The sequence below is a fragment of the Fonsecaea multimorphosa genome (genome assembly GCF_000836435.1).
Source record: "Fonsecaea multimorphosa CBS 102226 unplaced genomic scaffold supercont1.11, whole genome shotgun sequence".
Lineage (NCBI taxonomy): Eukaryota > Fungi > Ascomycota > Eurotiomycetes > Chaetothyriales > Herpotrichiellaceae > Fonsecaea > Fonsecaea multimorphosa.
Genome location: NW_015971645.1, coordinates 315 through 13875, shown reverse-complemented (window position 1 = coordinate 13875; position 13561 = coordinate 315). Strand labels below are relative to the sequence as shown.

The window sequence follows — 13561 nt, the reverse complement described above, 5'->3', positions numbered from 1 at the left end:
GATGGGCGACGCAGACAGGCAGGTAAGGGAGAAGGGAGCAAGGGATCGGTTTCGCTTGGCGCAGATCAGTCACCGGGAAACCAGCAGAGGAAGATGTGAAAGGAAACCGGGAGTCAAAGGAAAAGAGATGGGGAAGGGAAAGATTGATGTAGTCGGCGAGAGAAGATGAATTAGGAAGATCGACTCGGAACATGTGTTCACCAACAGGGGCCGTCAAGCTTCATTGACGCTTCATGCACTTCTCCGTCGACCTATTTTCACTTATCTCCAGATGGTGGGAGACTGAGGGTTGGGGCATGGCAGCGTGGGCGAGACCCCTGCGGGAGCCGGGGAGAGTGGATGGCCAGAGCTGGAGTATGGAGCAGAAGCATTGGGTCAGGCACTTCAGGGTAAAGTCCTGTGGATAACCTGGTGGTGAGTGACCGGAGTCGTTACCAATCTCAACACTAGAAAGTCTGAAAGAGCAGTGGCACCAGTCACCCACCGGTGGGGGGTGGAGGGTTCACCGTCTGGAAGGTCCTCCGTGGCCAGAAAGTGGGCCAGTGGGAGAGTGGAGCGATGCGAGAACCAGCGCGGAATACACACTCATTCATTGAATGTGTCTGTGCACCGGACACAGGATGGGGCGCAACGCCGGGAGCGTGGGCAGCCTGAGTGCTAGGATGGTGGGTTGCGATGAGAAAGCCCCGAGGTCATGGCTCGCCTTGATGTGACTTGACTTTTGGCTTTGGAACTCGACGGGAGGCGTTTGCCACTTTGTGCAAAGAAAAGGTCCAAGCCAAGCAGCGGAACAAAGAGGAATGAGGAACCTTAGTCACAAGGCGTTGCTGCAAGACTAGCGGCACCAACGGTAGCTTACTTGTTGACGCAGGATGATTCAGTGGTGGTGGAGGTGAAAGAGGAAGGAAAGGAATCAAGAGCCATGAGCGACAAAGTTGAGAGCGAGAGTTGACAGGTGATTCGGTATTAACACCGAATATTAATTCCCAGAGTGAGCAAATTCAGAAAGAGAAGAGCAAAGAAACAAACATTATTCTCTTCCAGTTCAGTGCTGGGTAATTCTCACAAGAAAGCGCACTCAACGGGCACCGCATTGTTCAATGGGAGCCTCTAGGCAATCTTCCGTGCAAGGAACATAGGCTCTTCTCCCTTCTTCCCTCTGTTCTCCATCAAGTCTTCCTCCTGTTATCTCTCAGAACCCCAAGCTTTGCACCATCCTCATCGGGAATCGATCCACTTCGGCTTCATCGCATTGTCTGTGAGATGTCGGGAGGATCTCGAGCTTCCATCGCCTATCGGTGTGGTCCGTTTAGGCTTTCTCCAGAGTCATCATGTTACAGCCCATTTCCTCAGGCGTTGATGCGCGATACGAGAGTCCCTAGGTACCGAGGTAGGTTCCGAGGTTCTTGTTCTCGGGGCAGCAAAGTCAGAGCTGCAAAGCATGGGAGCTAGCGGGGGAGACTCACCAAAGGCAATTGTTTGCGCGGGACGCGGGGGTGGGCACTGGGCAGCGTGTGCCAGAAGCCCAAAGCAAGAGACGGAGCCAAAGCAAGAGATGGAGGTGGCGCTTGGGTACTACTACTAGGTACCTAGTAGTAGTTGGTAGTAGTAGTTGGCATGCAATCCCTGGCTTCACAGTTCGGAAATGGCCAAACCTCTTCGCAGCCACTCACTTAAGCTCAGCCCTGATCTCCCTAGCCCCTTCTTGGTACTATCGACTTGGTCACCCTTCACTACCGCCCCGACATTGTGAAATGAATGCTGGGGTATGGATTGGTACCGACTACCTACCGTAGTATTACCTACCTCGTACGCGAGCCCAACTCGAAGGATTCACGAATGTGGGACACTACGGGGTCAAACAGCCAATGGCCCACTTCTCCGCAAAATTGAGTCTGGAGGCGACAAAAGGTGGCAAGCAGTTGGTTTCTTGCCAACCTGCCTCGCGGACAAACATCCAAATTGGTCCAAGAGTCGGTAAAAGCAATACTTTGCACTGCCAGTCAATAGCCGGCCACATACCGAGGCTCCCCGGCGACAAGACAGGCATTGTGTCACAGAAGATGCAATGGCGCTCGACTGCGCCCTTGAACATACTCCAAAGCCATGCTCAACCTCGACTTGCTCTCACTACATCACCCTCAAAACGTTGGACCACCCGTTTCCATCCGTTGTTTCTGGTTCCCGATGCTTTCAAGCACGTCGGACTCTCCCTCAGCCCACCGACGAGCATCAATCAATTTGCCGCGGTCTTGAAAATGTCAAATAGTCGCCCATGTGCCTGTTCTCTGCGCGCCTCGGTATCTTTCATGCACGTCGATGCTTGTCACCCATTCCGGGGCATAACCGAAACTTTCATCGTGCGATCACCTAGTCTGGGCACCAGTCCGGCCGTTTGCCACGCTTTTTTGCACGATCCCAGAGTCTGTTGGCGCTTCTGGCCTTGGCTAGCCCGCAGCGAGTGACAGTGATTGAGAGGTTCAGCTGTGTTTGGGCTGCCCTTTGGTCCCTAGTCCGTTCATAACACGTGTCGACCGCATCGAATCGTGTCCCTTGCACCCATCGTCTGCTGCACCCAGCGGCGATTGTCGAAAACGAGAGAGAGCTTTAGCCTGCCATTCTGGGCAATGGGACCCCTGTCATGACTCGCAAACAAATGCACAGGGAAAATGTGTCCCAAAGTTGTGTTGCATCGGGTCGCTGAACAGCCGGCACTCCGTAAACGACATCCTGGGGATGCGGACGGAAGTAGTCCCCGATTCTCTGGACAACCCGCATTTCGTGAACAATAATCTGGGGATGTGGATGGGCGCAATCCCGAAGGTCTAGACGACTGCGCTCATTTTGGAGGACGGGAAACCTGTTCCAACAATAAGTCAAAGGATCGAAAAAAAAGTCGTCCGCAGACAACAAGTGCTTACCTGTGTTTCTAGGGTCAAAAGTCCGCCGTGTCACTTGGATTGTCAATCCAGAAGTAAAGGTGGAGGGCAGTTCACACCTGCGGTTTACGGTAGGTAGAGAAAGAACGTGCGGCATTTGTACTCAGTCGATCTTTTTCGAGGCTACATCGCCCTCGAGCTCCGCCGTTGCGTCTTCACTTTTGGACTGCACGAGTCGAACCTGGACGTTGGCTAACGCATGCAACTCATCAAGAGACGGCAATTCGATCGTGAGCAACTCGGGCGTGATCCGTGGAGGAGCCTCGATCCTCACCACCATGGGCGTCATCTGAAGGTGCATCATCCCTGGACCTGGATTTGATTCCAACTGGGCCGGTGGGACAATCACCGCATATATTTCTCCAGGCCGCATAGGTCTCTTGAAGTCAATGGAAATCGTCTGCTGGTCCCGGCTTCCGTATGTCTTGTAGAAGTTGTGAATCTGTCGTTGCACGCCCTCCTCAATCAGAGTCACGATGGTCCCGCCATGGATTGTGTCTGGCCAGCCCTCTACGCCGAACCCCAAAAAGGCAACCATGATGGTAAACTCCTGCGTCGGGTGCTTGAATGTCTTCATGCTCACTCCTTGCGTCCCTGAAAGTGTCTCCGCCACCAGGTGTAGCCCTGTTCTATTCTCCAGAGCGCCGCCGCCGTGAACAGGCGCAGCCGCGTAGTAATTCTCTTCTATCCAATTCGCCTGCCGCAGCGAGTCCACCAAGGGGTGAAGCTCCATCGCGTCGAGGATTTCGTCGTAGAGTTCCTGTTCCGCCGGCGACCCGGGCTCGAAGGGCGGCTGGAGGTACTCCCATGTGATCAACGCTGTGCCGGCCGCGACACCCAAGGACCCGAAAAGGACGGCCCAAAACACGGATCGACTGAAGCTTTTCAGGAGCGAGAAACTAGCACCGGCACCGGGAGGAGGAGAAGGGACGGTCTGTATTTTCGGTATGTACGGTTGACCGTGCGTGTAAGGGCTCGAGTCTGGAACGGGCATTTGCCCGGGCGTCTGGAAGTATTCCTTGTGAGGGCCATGGTGGTCGTGCTGCGCTCGACAGACATTCAACAGGAAGCCAGAGCGAGCGAGCTGGGCGGTTCGGTTCTTTGGAAGTGCGCGACCAAGCAGGACCGGCCGAAGAGCCTGCATCTAGACGAGGCTTGCTAAAGCGCAGCTTGCGGCGCCCGCGAGGAGCCTGAGGGCGAGCAAAGCAAAGACTAGAACAACAAAGGATGGCTAGGTAGTTTACTAGGTCGATCGGATTGGAAGCTCTGAACTTTTATCTAGGCAGGCACGGCAGGTTTTGGGGAAGGCTGCGGTAAAGGTCAACTGGGTGCCAGAAAGATTGGGATGTTGTTCCCCCGTTGGCAATCTGCGCCGCCGGCCTGCGTCCTTGGCAACTACTGGCAGTGAGGATTCGCGGGTCAGCGGCAATGTCGAATGCACCAAGCTGCCATTTCTGACCGGCTATCTTAATGCCTGAGGTAGTTACTTTAGAGAGGTTAAGGATTCCCATTTATCCCTTTGATCATTAAGAAATGATGTAGTACCGCGGGTTATGTTTGGAACGGAACGAATCACTACAGGCAGGCAGACTGGCAGGGAGTCACCATATTCGCTTCATCGAGGTTTCCATAACGATCTCACGTTCGAGGAGCCGATAACATCAAGAATTTACCTGATGTGAGACACACCGGTCGAAATGACTGGAAAGTGGGAACAAGGACCGCCAGTTCAGAATGGACCTTTTAATAATTCGTCGAGTTGTACCAGCCCATATCCGTATCAGCCCATAGCAATAACGCCTCTGGCCAATCGTCACCACAGCCAGCTATCCCATCTTCAAGCCGCTGAGTTTGTCTTCTCGTGGCTCTAGGGAATTTGTGCATTTCTCCACGTCTAATGCAATTCCAAGCCTTCAAGCGTGGCAGCATGCCATCATTGGGACATCTCCACCTCAGCTTGACACCTCCGTCTTCAGCATCATTTCAGCACTGTACATGGCACCAGGGTTTGTGCTTCATCGTTCGGCAACTGCTTCGACTACCACCGCATCGCAAGGAGATTGGTGCTTATGATGTCGGGTTGGGGTTCATCTGTAGAAATAACCATCAGCATTCCATCATCTGACGCGCACGCAATCCTCATTGTAGTGTTCCATGACATCCATACCTTTCTCTTGCCACCCGTCATCGTCACGTTGACGAACCGTCTGGTGTATGTGATTCTCTTCTTCGCGCGGCCCTTAGGCGTCTTCTTCTTCTCTTGCTTCTCGACCTGTACAGAAGAGTGTCAGTCCCGTTAGGGAGCCTCTGTGAAAAACCACAAAGTTTTGTGCGTTATGAGGTCGGCTAAGGTGGTGTTGCGGTGTGGGAGAAATTGTCGCTCGGTCCTACTCACCTTTGGAGTTTGAGACTTGACTTTGCCAGCACGGGCAAGAGATCCGTGAACTTTACCCATGATTGCGAGTCGGGTTCGATCGGGTTGATGGATGAATCCTTGTGTTTCGAGCGCAGGTTACAAGATGGACGTTGACGGAATGATGGCAAAGTGCAGTTCGACGATGATGGATTTGAAGTTTCCAACTGGTGGGCGCCAAGAAATATCCCAAAGAAGCAAGTGGCAACTTTCCAGTGACAGCACGTGAGTCAGAGAAACGTCGAGCGCTATTTCACTGTGTCACGCGTGTCTAGATGGGCATCACTTGAGAAGACGCGTAATTGTGAATCACAACCTTCACGGCGTGCTAGATTACGGTGACATGGAGAAATGCCCTGGGTAATTCGTTCAATGTGCCGCGGCGCTAGCAATCTATGTCTAAGTATGCATCACTGTCTTCCTAGGCCAACACGCTGTTGATACTCATAACCAGAAAATGCGGATGTCCACTTCTCTCACGATCAGTCCTCGACTTCATCCTTGGTGGGCAGATCAATGGCTCGGTAGAGCAAAATTAGTGCGGAGGCGCTTTCGCCGCCACCGGAGAGAGTCATGATCCTGTCCGAATCGACCTCGCTGACTTTGTCATCGTTGAACCACCACCATTTTCCATCCTCTTCTCTGCGCTTGCCCCCCGGTGCTTTGGGGTCATCTACCAGCCTGCCCTGCTTCTTGACAAAACTGGTGTAATGTCCGCTGTCAGCACTTGCACCTTGGTGTGTAATGACACCTCTGAGCTCGTACAAGCCCGATTTGTTGGACCCTTCATCTGCTGCAAGCTCCGGATCAATAAGAGCGAAGAGTTCCTTTTTGGCCTGCTTGATGGATGCAGCTCGTTCGGCCTCGTACTCTGCATCGGTCTTGTACACATCCATTTCGCCACCTTCTTGCTCCTTTTTCTTTCCTTCCTCTTTCTCCTTTTGTTCGCGGAGTTTTGCAATTGGAGCAGCCTCAACGTCCTTCATTGCTTCATCATGCTTTCGATCTTCTTCCTGCTTGTGAGCCAACTTCTGTCTCTTTCTGGCTCTCTCGACATCCTGCTCGTCCTTGCGAATGTCGCGCACCTTGTCACGAACGGGTATCAGTCGCTTCTTCATATCGTCTGTGCAAAATTCCACAATGTCAAGTTCTTCTGGGAACGTGACTTTCCGCATGATCTTGGTTTTCTTCTGTATGTCTCTCCTCCAGAAGAATCGAACAAAGTGCACGGTCAGGTACTTAGGGAGCCGGGAGATTCGAGAGGTCTTGATGTATTTTGCATCTCGCTCGAGAGTTGGTGAGCGTTTCTCGATATCTTCTGTCAAAGCCGCCAGGATGCCGTCCCGCAGATGATTGATTGATTGGTCAATATGACAATCTAGCTTCAGGAAAGTCTCCTCAGACTCGACGACGGGCTCGCTGTCTCCAACTTCTGGTGGCGGTGCAAGCGAGGAGTGAAACGAACCAGCCATGTATCGATCGATGAACGCGATGTCTTTCTGTTCTTGGGTGCTTTTGTCCGTAATCTTGAGCTTCTGTCTCAGCTGGTGCAGAATCTGTGACCAAGCCTCCTCGGCATCTTGCTGGGCATAGCCATTTCCGTTCTTTGCTTTCTGCGCAAATTGAGGATAAACATTGCGCAGAGCGTTCAGAAACATCAAAGGAGGAAAGCCTTCTTGCGTCTCGGACATTTGTTTGTAAAGATCTCGTAGCTGCGCAGTCAGGTCGCCGGTGGAGCTAAGCCCACCAAGGCCGAGACGGCTGAGATCTTGTAGACTCGGACCCGCACCCATATCGGGCTTGTAGATCTTCAACGAGTCCTGCATTTCAGGTATGCTCCGGAGAACTTGCAGGGTCGAGTTCAAATAACACGTGTTGCCGAGATTCTGGAGGCCAGCTGGAGTAGCACCTTCTTGAGCGGCGGCCTCAGCTTCACTCATGTCCTCAACGAATTTTGGCTTCTCGGAGGGTGCGATGACTGCGCTGCTCTCGCCAGAAGCGGTGCCGAGCATGGTGAAGATCTGACCGGGTTTTGCATTGAGCTTAGACAGGTCGGTATCATCTTTTAGCTTTCCACCTTTGATGAGGACCGATTGTCGCTCAGGCTCGACGCCAGTGAGAGAGAAGAGTTGGAGTTTGAGCATTTCGCCATTCGCCGAAGGGTCAAGGTCGACATTGTATTTCTTGCCCTGGTGCTTGATGACAACTGCAAGTTTGTTAGTATCTGCGGTTCCGTTTGTCGAGCAATCCCCCGAAAACATACCAGGTATGGTCGCCATAGTGTTGGTCTGTTCTGCGGGATAAAGGACAAGAGTGACAGAGGAGTCTTATGCAAGAGAATGCAGGGACAAGTAGAGGAAAACAAATGCTTGGAAATTGTTTAGAAAGCGGCGAAATACTAGTATGCAAGGCTCGACAGGCACAGACAGGCACGTCACCCGAGCCCGTCACCAGCCCCCGCCAAACAAACCGGTGCCAAGCCCAGCAGCCGCAGGTGAGCGCAGAGACGCCAGCCGCGGATGACGGATCTCGCGGGCATTTCCCCTCCACAGCGTCTTTCCATAATCCAACTTGAGTCGAAACGACGACGAGCTCTCTTGTTCTATAATTCCATCTCACAGGACCAAACAGAACGCTGAATACCAACCTCGACTTTGGAACCCAATCCAGCGTCCATGAGCCGGTGAACCGTTTGCTCTGCTCCCCATCCTACTTGAGCGAGCGCATTGAAGATGGTGTGCCTGCTCTTGTCCTCATTTCAATGCTTTGAATCTCGGAATGTGCTGACTGTTGATCTCAGTCCCAATCATTGCGCCCGTATCTCCAATGCGTACGCTCCTCTCTGACCGCTGCTCTGTCTCTCTCAAACTTCGCTTCTCAAGCCTCAGAAAGACACAATGTCCCGGAGATCGAGGCAGCCAGTTCGCCAGAAGTCCTGTTGAACCCCCTCACCATCGCCCGCAATGAGAATGAGAAAGTTCTATTAGAACCCAGCGTGAACAGTGTGCGAGTGAGCATCAGAATAAAGCAGGCCGATGAGATTGAAAACATCTTGGTCCATAAGTTCACACGTTTCCTCACTCAGCGTGCCGAGTCCTTCTTCATTCTGCGGCGGAAGCCAGTCAAAGTGGGTAGCATCAGCATTGCCAAAGGTCGAGGCCTGACAAGCTGTAGGGTTATGATATCTCTTTCTTGATTACCAACACCCATACCGAAGAAATGCTCAAGCACAAGTTGGTGGATTTCATCATCCAATTCATGGAGGAAGTCGACAAGGAAATCTCGGAGATGAAGCTCTTCGTAAGTCGCGGACGCCTGGGAACATTCAATGTGCGTAGACTGATCCAGTTTGCAGCTGAACGCCCGAGCTCGTTTTGTGGCAGAATCATTCTTGACTCCGGTAAGCCCTTGAAGTTGCCAGGCAGTCGCCCATGTTGACAGAATGCAGTTCGACTAGATTTGAGGTTTTCGACAACATAAAAAGTACAAGAGCCGTGGATCGAGCTCGAGTGGTGGTATTGGGCGGGCCTCATTCCAGGTCCAGTCATTTGGCTGAGCCTACACAAGGCTGCGGATGGATCACGACCCCTGAGATCATGTGACAACGGCCCAACGACATGTCAATCATGCAGAAGACTTTGGAAGCAGCACTAGCGTTAACAATGAGCCATGTCGAATGATGAACACTGAACCGATGGCGAGTCCCATGGTTCAGATGATTCTGTTCTCTGCAGATGTTGAATACAAAGTTCCTGTCGCTGGTCGGGATTCATCTTGTTTCACACAGGTACGCTCTTTGACATGTTTTGTGATCACTAGATCGAGACCAGGCCGGGCTCTGAGGAACTCCATTGCATTCATCTCCTTCCTCATTCCTACACTGAAGTTGGACATCTGGAAGGTATACCGATACTGCACTTGGCGACAACCCAAACCAATACGACCGGCACTATCCTCTCGATATCCCCGGGCGGTCGGGCGGCCGCCAAGATCACCCTCTCATTTGTATAGGGAGATGGACAAGTGAAGCAAGATTTGGCCTTTTACTGCCCCAAAATCAATATCAGGGACTCACCGCCTTCGACTTCTCACTATATTTTGCGGTGGACGGAGAAACAGAGCAGCTGTCCTGTTTTTTTCAACGCGCGTCTCTTTTCTCACTTCTGCGTTGGAACTGGCCAATTTGTTTCCTCTCCCAAGGATCTGTCGGACCTCTTCTTCCTTCTCCTTCTCTAATTAACCTGCTCCCCTCCTTGTTTTGTTCCTCATTCATCCTTTCCTCCTTCATCCATCTCCCCTTCTTCTTTATTGATGTGTTTGACGCTACTCTGAGGAGACTTGTCACTATGGACGGCCAGCAAGGGTATAGTGGTGTGCCGAGTGACGGCCAGCACGGTCACCCACCGTCCTCTGGCTATGTGCGAATTCCCTACCCCTCCATCGGACCTCTTCATCAAGTTCCTCCCCCTCCTGTTGTGAACTACCAGCCAGCATACCATCTTTCTCACCCGCAGCATCAAGGTGTGCAAGGTTTAGGCGGTGGGATCAATCTGAACGGACCAGCGATAGCGGCTGCGATGAATGCTGGTGTTGGTGTCATGCCAACAGCGCCACTTCTGACCATGCCAGCACCTCCTTCGGTTCCTGCCAACTTCTACCTCGCAAACAACAACAATCCCTTCTCTGCTGGTGCCGGTTTTGCGTACACAACGCCTGCTCCTCAACCTGTTCCCGTCATGTCGGATCCCGAGATGTCTTATCCTCCCGAAGTGCCTTTTGATCCAAGAAGCACTCCTCCGTTTGCGGATCGTGCTCAGTTGCAGTTTCCAAGACCTCATGGTGTCCTCAAGATCGAGAATGTAAGTCCTTGTCTCCTCTTTGTCTTTGAAACGTTTTTGGTCAGACTGGAGATTTGAATTTTTGTGTTGAGCAATCCGTCACTTGTTCGTCATTCTGCGTTGTGTTGCAGCTTCAGTGGATCTGAGAGATCTTGCACTCCAGAGCGACTGGGTAGCAAGCTGCGTGGCTCACAAAGTCTTTGTTGCTGTTGCTGTTACTCTTCTTCTCATCCTTTACAAAGCCCCATCTTCATGTTTTATTCTGTCACCTGCGGAAGAAGGAGCTCGTGGCTAATCATGTCAATCTCCGCCAGATCCCATACACCATCAGCATCCCAGAGATGCAGCAGTTCATCTGCAAGTACATCCCTCAGAGCCACTTGATCGAGCCCCATGTGGCCGGATACCCGATCCACATCATCATGGAACGCTCCACTGGAAAGACGATGGATTGCTATGTCGAGATCGTGGCCCCGGAGATTGCTGCTCGTGACTGGGAACATGCCTTTGACCCCAAGCAGATGCGGATCCCCAAGATTGGCCAGCGCAATGTCGAGGTCACGCTCAGCAACCAGTCCGAGCTGATGAAGGACATGTTCCCTCGTGCCAACTGTATCCACTTCAAAGCGGACCAGTTTGGTGCCCCCGTGTTGGTGCCGAATCGCGATATCTTCTCGTCCGGTTACAAGGGATTCATGACCAACGAGGAACTCACCTGCATTGTCCGTCATGCTGAATATCCACAGCGGGTGAGCCTCCTTTTCCCCCCTTCCCCCAGTTGAGTTGTCAATATACCCGAACTGACATCCTTTTGCCTTCGGTCAAGTCCCAGTTTGCGAATCGGAGCATGCAACGTACCTTTGAGAGCATGATCAGTACTTTGTACAAGGTAAGCACACGTCCACTACTCTTCCGTCCTGCGAAGGCACCCATCTGACCATGAGTCCAAGTTCCCTTGGTATTCCGTCAAACTTTATACCCTTCGTCAGACTCAACAGATGTTCGATGCTTATAAGAAGCAACTTGACGTCCTCATTGTCAAAGTCGACGCTTCCAGAGGCACCCCTCGTGAGGTGGGTCTTGACAACAAACTCCTGATGGATTTCGTCTTTGCTGGTCTCAACGCTCCTGGTTTCTCCGAGCGCCAGCGCGCCGAAATTGTCAAGTCTTCCCAAGCCCTTGCCTGTGGTTTCCAAACCAGCAAGCATGCTCGTTACTGGCCGTTCACTACCCTGTCCACGGTTCCTCCCCATCTGTCTGACCAAGACGTGGGAATGTGGTTGGAGATTCTGAACGTCGGCATGGGCGTCATGGAGGCTCAAAATCGGAAAATCATTGGCATCGAACCATATCTCCGAGTCATCCGTGACCCTGAAGGCTATATCTTGTTTGTGCCCAGTGAAACTGCTCTGGACTTGAAGCGTGGACAGTTCTCCGTGTTGGAGAAGCGAGTCATGAATGACATGATCCAGCTTGGTTGGCAGAGTTACATGCGTCAGATGGGCGTTGAGTCACCGACACACATGCAGTATCCCGGTATGCCTTTCTTCAGCAACAACAACTTTACCGTTGGTGCCGCTCACGTTGACCCTGTCGATCCGTTCACCGCCGCTGGGAGCAGCAACACCGGTCCTGGAGGTCCGGCCAACAACAACGACAACAACGGTCAAGAATCCGGTAATGGCGGCAACGACAATGTCCTCGACATCCAGAACGGTCATGATCTTTGGTTTGATGATGACGAGTACCCAGATGAGCACGAGTGGGAAGGAGAATTCAGTGACTCTGCCGACGAGGCCAACAAGACATCAGATGACAATGTCGACGATCCGGAGAAGGCATTGCAGGCCATGCGCGACGTCCTCAAACAAGTCAGCCAGGCTCCGCCATCGAAGCAGCAAGCCGACGTGCACAAACAAAGCGGCTTTGACGCAGACACCGCGGGACTGGGAGCTAGCCTGCAGAATATCGAGTTGTCCGGCGGCAACAATGGTGCGCCTGGACCGACCATCGTCGGGTCACTCCCTCCACAGCGCCCTGCCCGCGCCAGCACTGTTGTCGATCATCCATTCAATCCAGAGACTCCTGCGTTTGAACCACCGGCAGGTTGGAAACAGCGACACCATCACACTCCCACCAACTCTGACTCTACGTTGGGGACTGGCACTGTCTTTGGTGGCTCCGGTTTAGGAAATGGTAACTTCGCTTCTCCGCAGAGAATCAGCACCGCTCGCAACAACAACAACAATCACAATAACAAAGGCAAGGGTAAAGAACCCGCTGCTACTACTGCTGCTGCTGGCCGTGGTGGCGCTCCGGTTACGGCTGCTGGGATCCGTCTTCAGCCTGCTGCACCAATCTTTGCCCGCCCGCCTCCGACTGTCGCTTTCGGTCGAGCTGATGCCGTTGCTGCCCAGCCAGCGTTATTTCAAGTGCCCAACAACGGTCGTGAACGTCGCGGCGTCACCATTCGTTCCGCCAGTGGTGGTGGGAGCTCCCTTGCAAGCCTGCAACGCACTTCTGCTCTTGAAACCACAACAACCGTCCCTGCCACTGGTGGTCCTGGTGCGTTGTTGACGCAGTCTCCCGAAGGAGGGGCGCAGAACGACGGCAACACCGCAGATAGCCTCGACGAATTCTTGGACGACCTCTTCGGCGAAACCACAAGCCAGGCTGATCGTGTGGCCATGCGTACTCCGACTCCGTCCACCACTCCGCTAATTGCGCCGGTCACTCCTCTGCGCCGCACCGTCGGTCGCGTGCCCTCCGCCGGTATCGGTCCTGTCGAAGACGATTACGATGACGGCGAGGTGGTGAACAACAGCGTGCCGGCTGATATGCCTAGCTCTTCTCCAAGCTACATCAATTACTCCGACCGCTCGTCCAACTCGGGCGCTGCCCCCGTCACCGGCCCTCCCGAATATCGTGGCCCCGGCTCCGGCTGGGAAGGCTACTCGCCAATCTCTCAGACCGATTTGTCTCCCACCAGAGTCCCTCGCCGCCTCGCCCCGGGTTTTGGAACCAATCTTGTCGGATCTCCGTATCCTGTGCGCATGACCCGAAGCGAAGTCACGGCTGAAAAGCGCAGCACCCGCATGGACTTTCAGCGCCTGAATCTTCACATCGACGACACGATTGATGAGGAGGAGACCGAATCTTGAATTCAACATTGGGGCAATCAGCTTGACTGACTGACTGAACTTTCTTGAGACTGAGGTGAAACGGAGGTGAGAAGGACAGTCCCCTGGATAACGAATGACTGGAGAGAGAGACAAAAAGCATGAGACCATTGGAACGTACGTGGAGCGTGGAATAGCCAATTACCCTGCGAGAATTGGATCGAGTGTGCTGGCAGTGAACAATCAATTGGG

General features: G+C 53.0%; 5 protein-coding genes across 5 annotated transcripts; 2 read left to right on the top strand and 3 right to left on the bottom strand.

Annotated features, from left to right (window-relative positions):
* Positions 1-3042: 3042 nt before the first annotated feature.
* On the bottom strand, positions 3043-4083 carry Z520_06004 (uncharacterized protein; the record flags this gene model as incomplete). Its single annotated transcript, XM_016776507.1, has 1 exon — positions 3043-4083. One exon carries the CDS (start codon positions 4081-4083, stop codon positions 3043-3045), a length of 1041 nt encoding a protein of 346 aa, XP_016632049.1.
* An 894-nt stretch (positions 4084-4977) lies between these two features.
* Positions 4978-5394, bottom strand: Z520_06003 (40S ribosomal protein S30; the record flags this gene model as incomplete). The annotated part of the gene is made up of 2 exons (XM_016776506.1): positions 4978-5211; positions 5335-5394. The coding sequence occupies 2 exons, from the start codon at positions 5392-5394 to the stop codon at positions 4978-4980; spliced, it is 294 nt and encodes a 97-aa protein (XP_016632048.1).
* Positions 5395-5834: 440 nt separating this feature from the next.
* On the bottom strand, positions 5835-7631 carry Z520_06002 (uncharacterized protein; the record flags this gene model as incomplete). Its single annotated transcript, XM_016776505.1, has 1 exon — positions 5835-7631. One exon carries the CDS (start codon positions 7629-7631, stop codon positions 5835-5837), a length of 1797 nt encoding a protein of 598 aa, XP_016632047.1.
* A 453-nt stretch (positions 7632-8084) lies between these two features.
* Z520_06001 (uncharacterized protein) lies at positions 8085-8809 on the top strand (the record flags this gene model as incomplete). The annotated part of the gene is made up of 5 exons (XM_016776504.1): positions 8085-8087; positions 8153-8479; positions 8527-8652; positions 8708-8752; positions 8801-8809. 5 exons carry the CDS (start codon positions 8085-8087, stop codon positions 8807-8809), a joined length of 510 nt encoding a protein of 169 aa, XP_016632046.1.
* An 889-nt stretch (positions 8810-9698) lies between these two features.
* Positions 9699-13351, top strand: Z520_06000 (uncharacterized protein; the record flags this gene model as incomplete). Its single annotated transcript, XM_016776503.1, has 4 exons — positions 9699-10211; positions 10505-10939; positions 11017-11079; positions 11141-13351. 4 exons carry the CDS (start codon positions 9699-9701, stop codon positions 13349-13351), a joined length of 3222 nt encoding a protein of 1073 aa, XP_016632045.1.
* Positions 13352-13561: the final 210 nt, after the last annotated feature.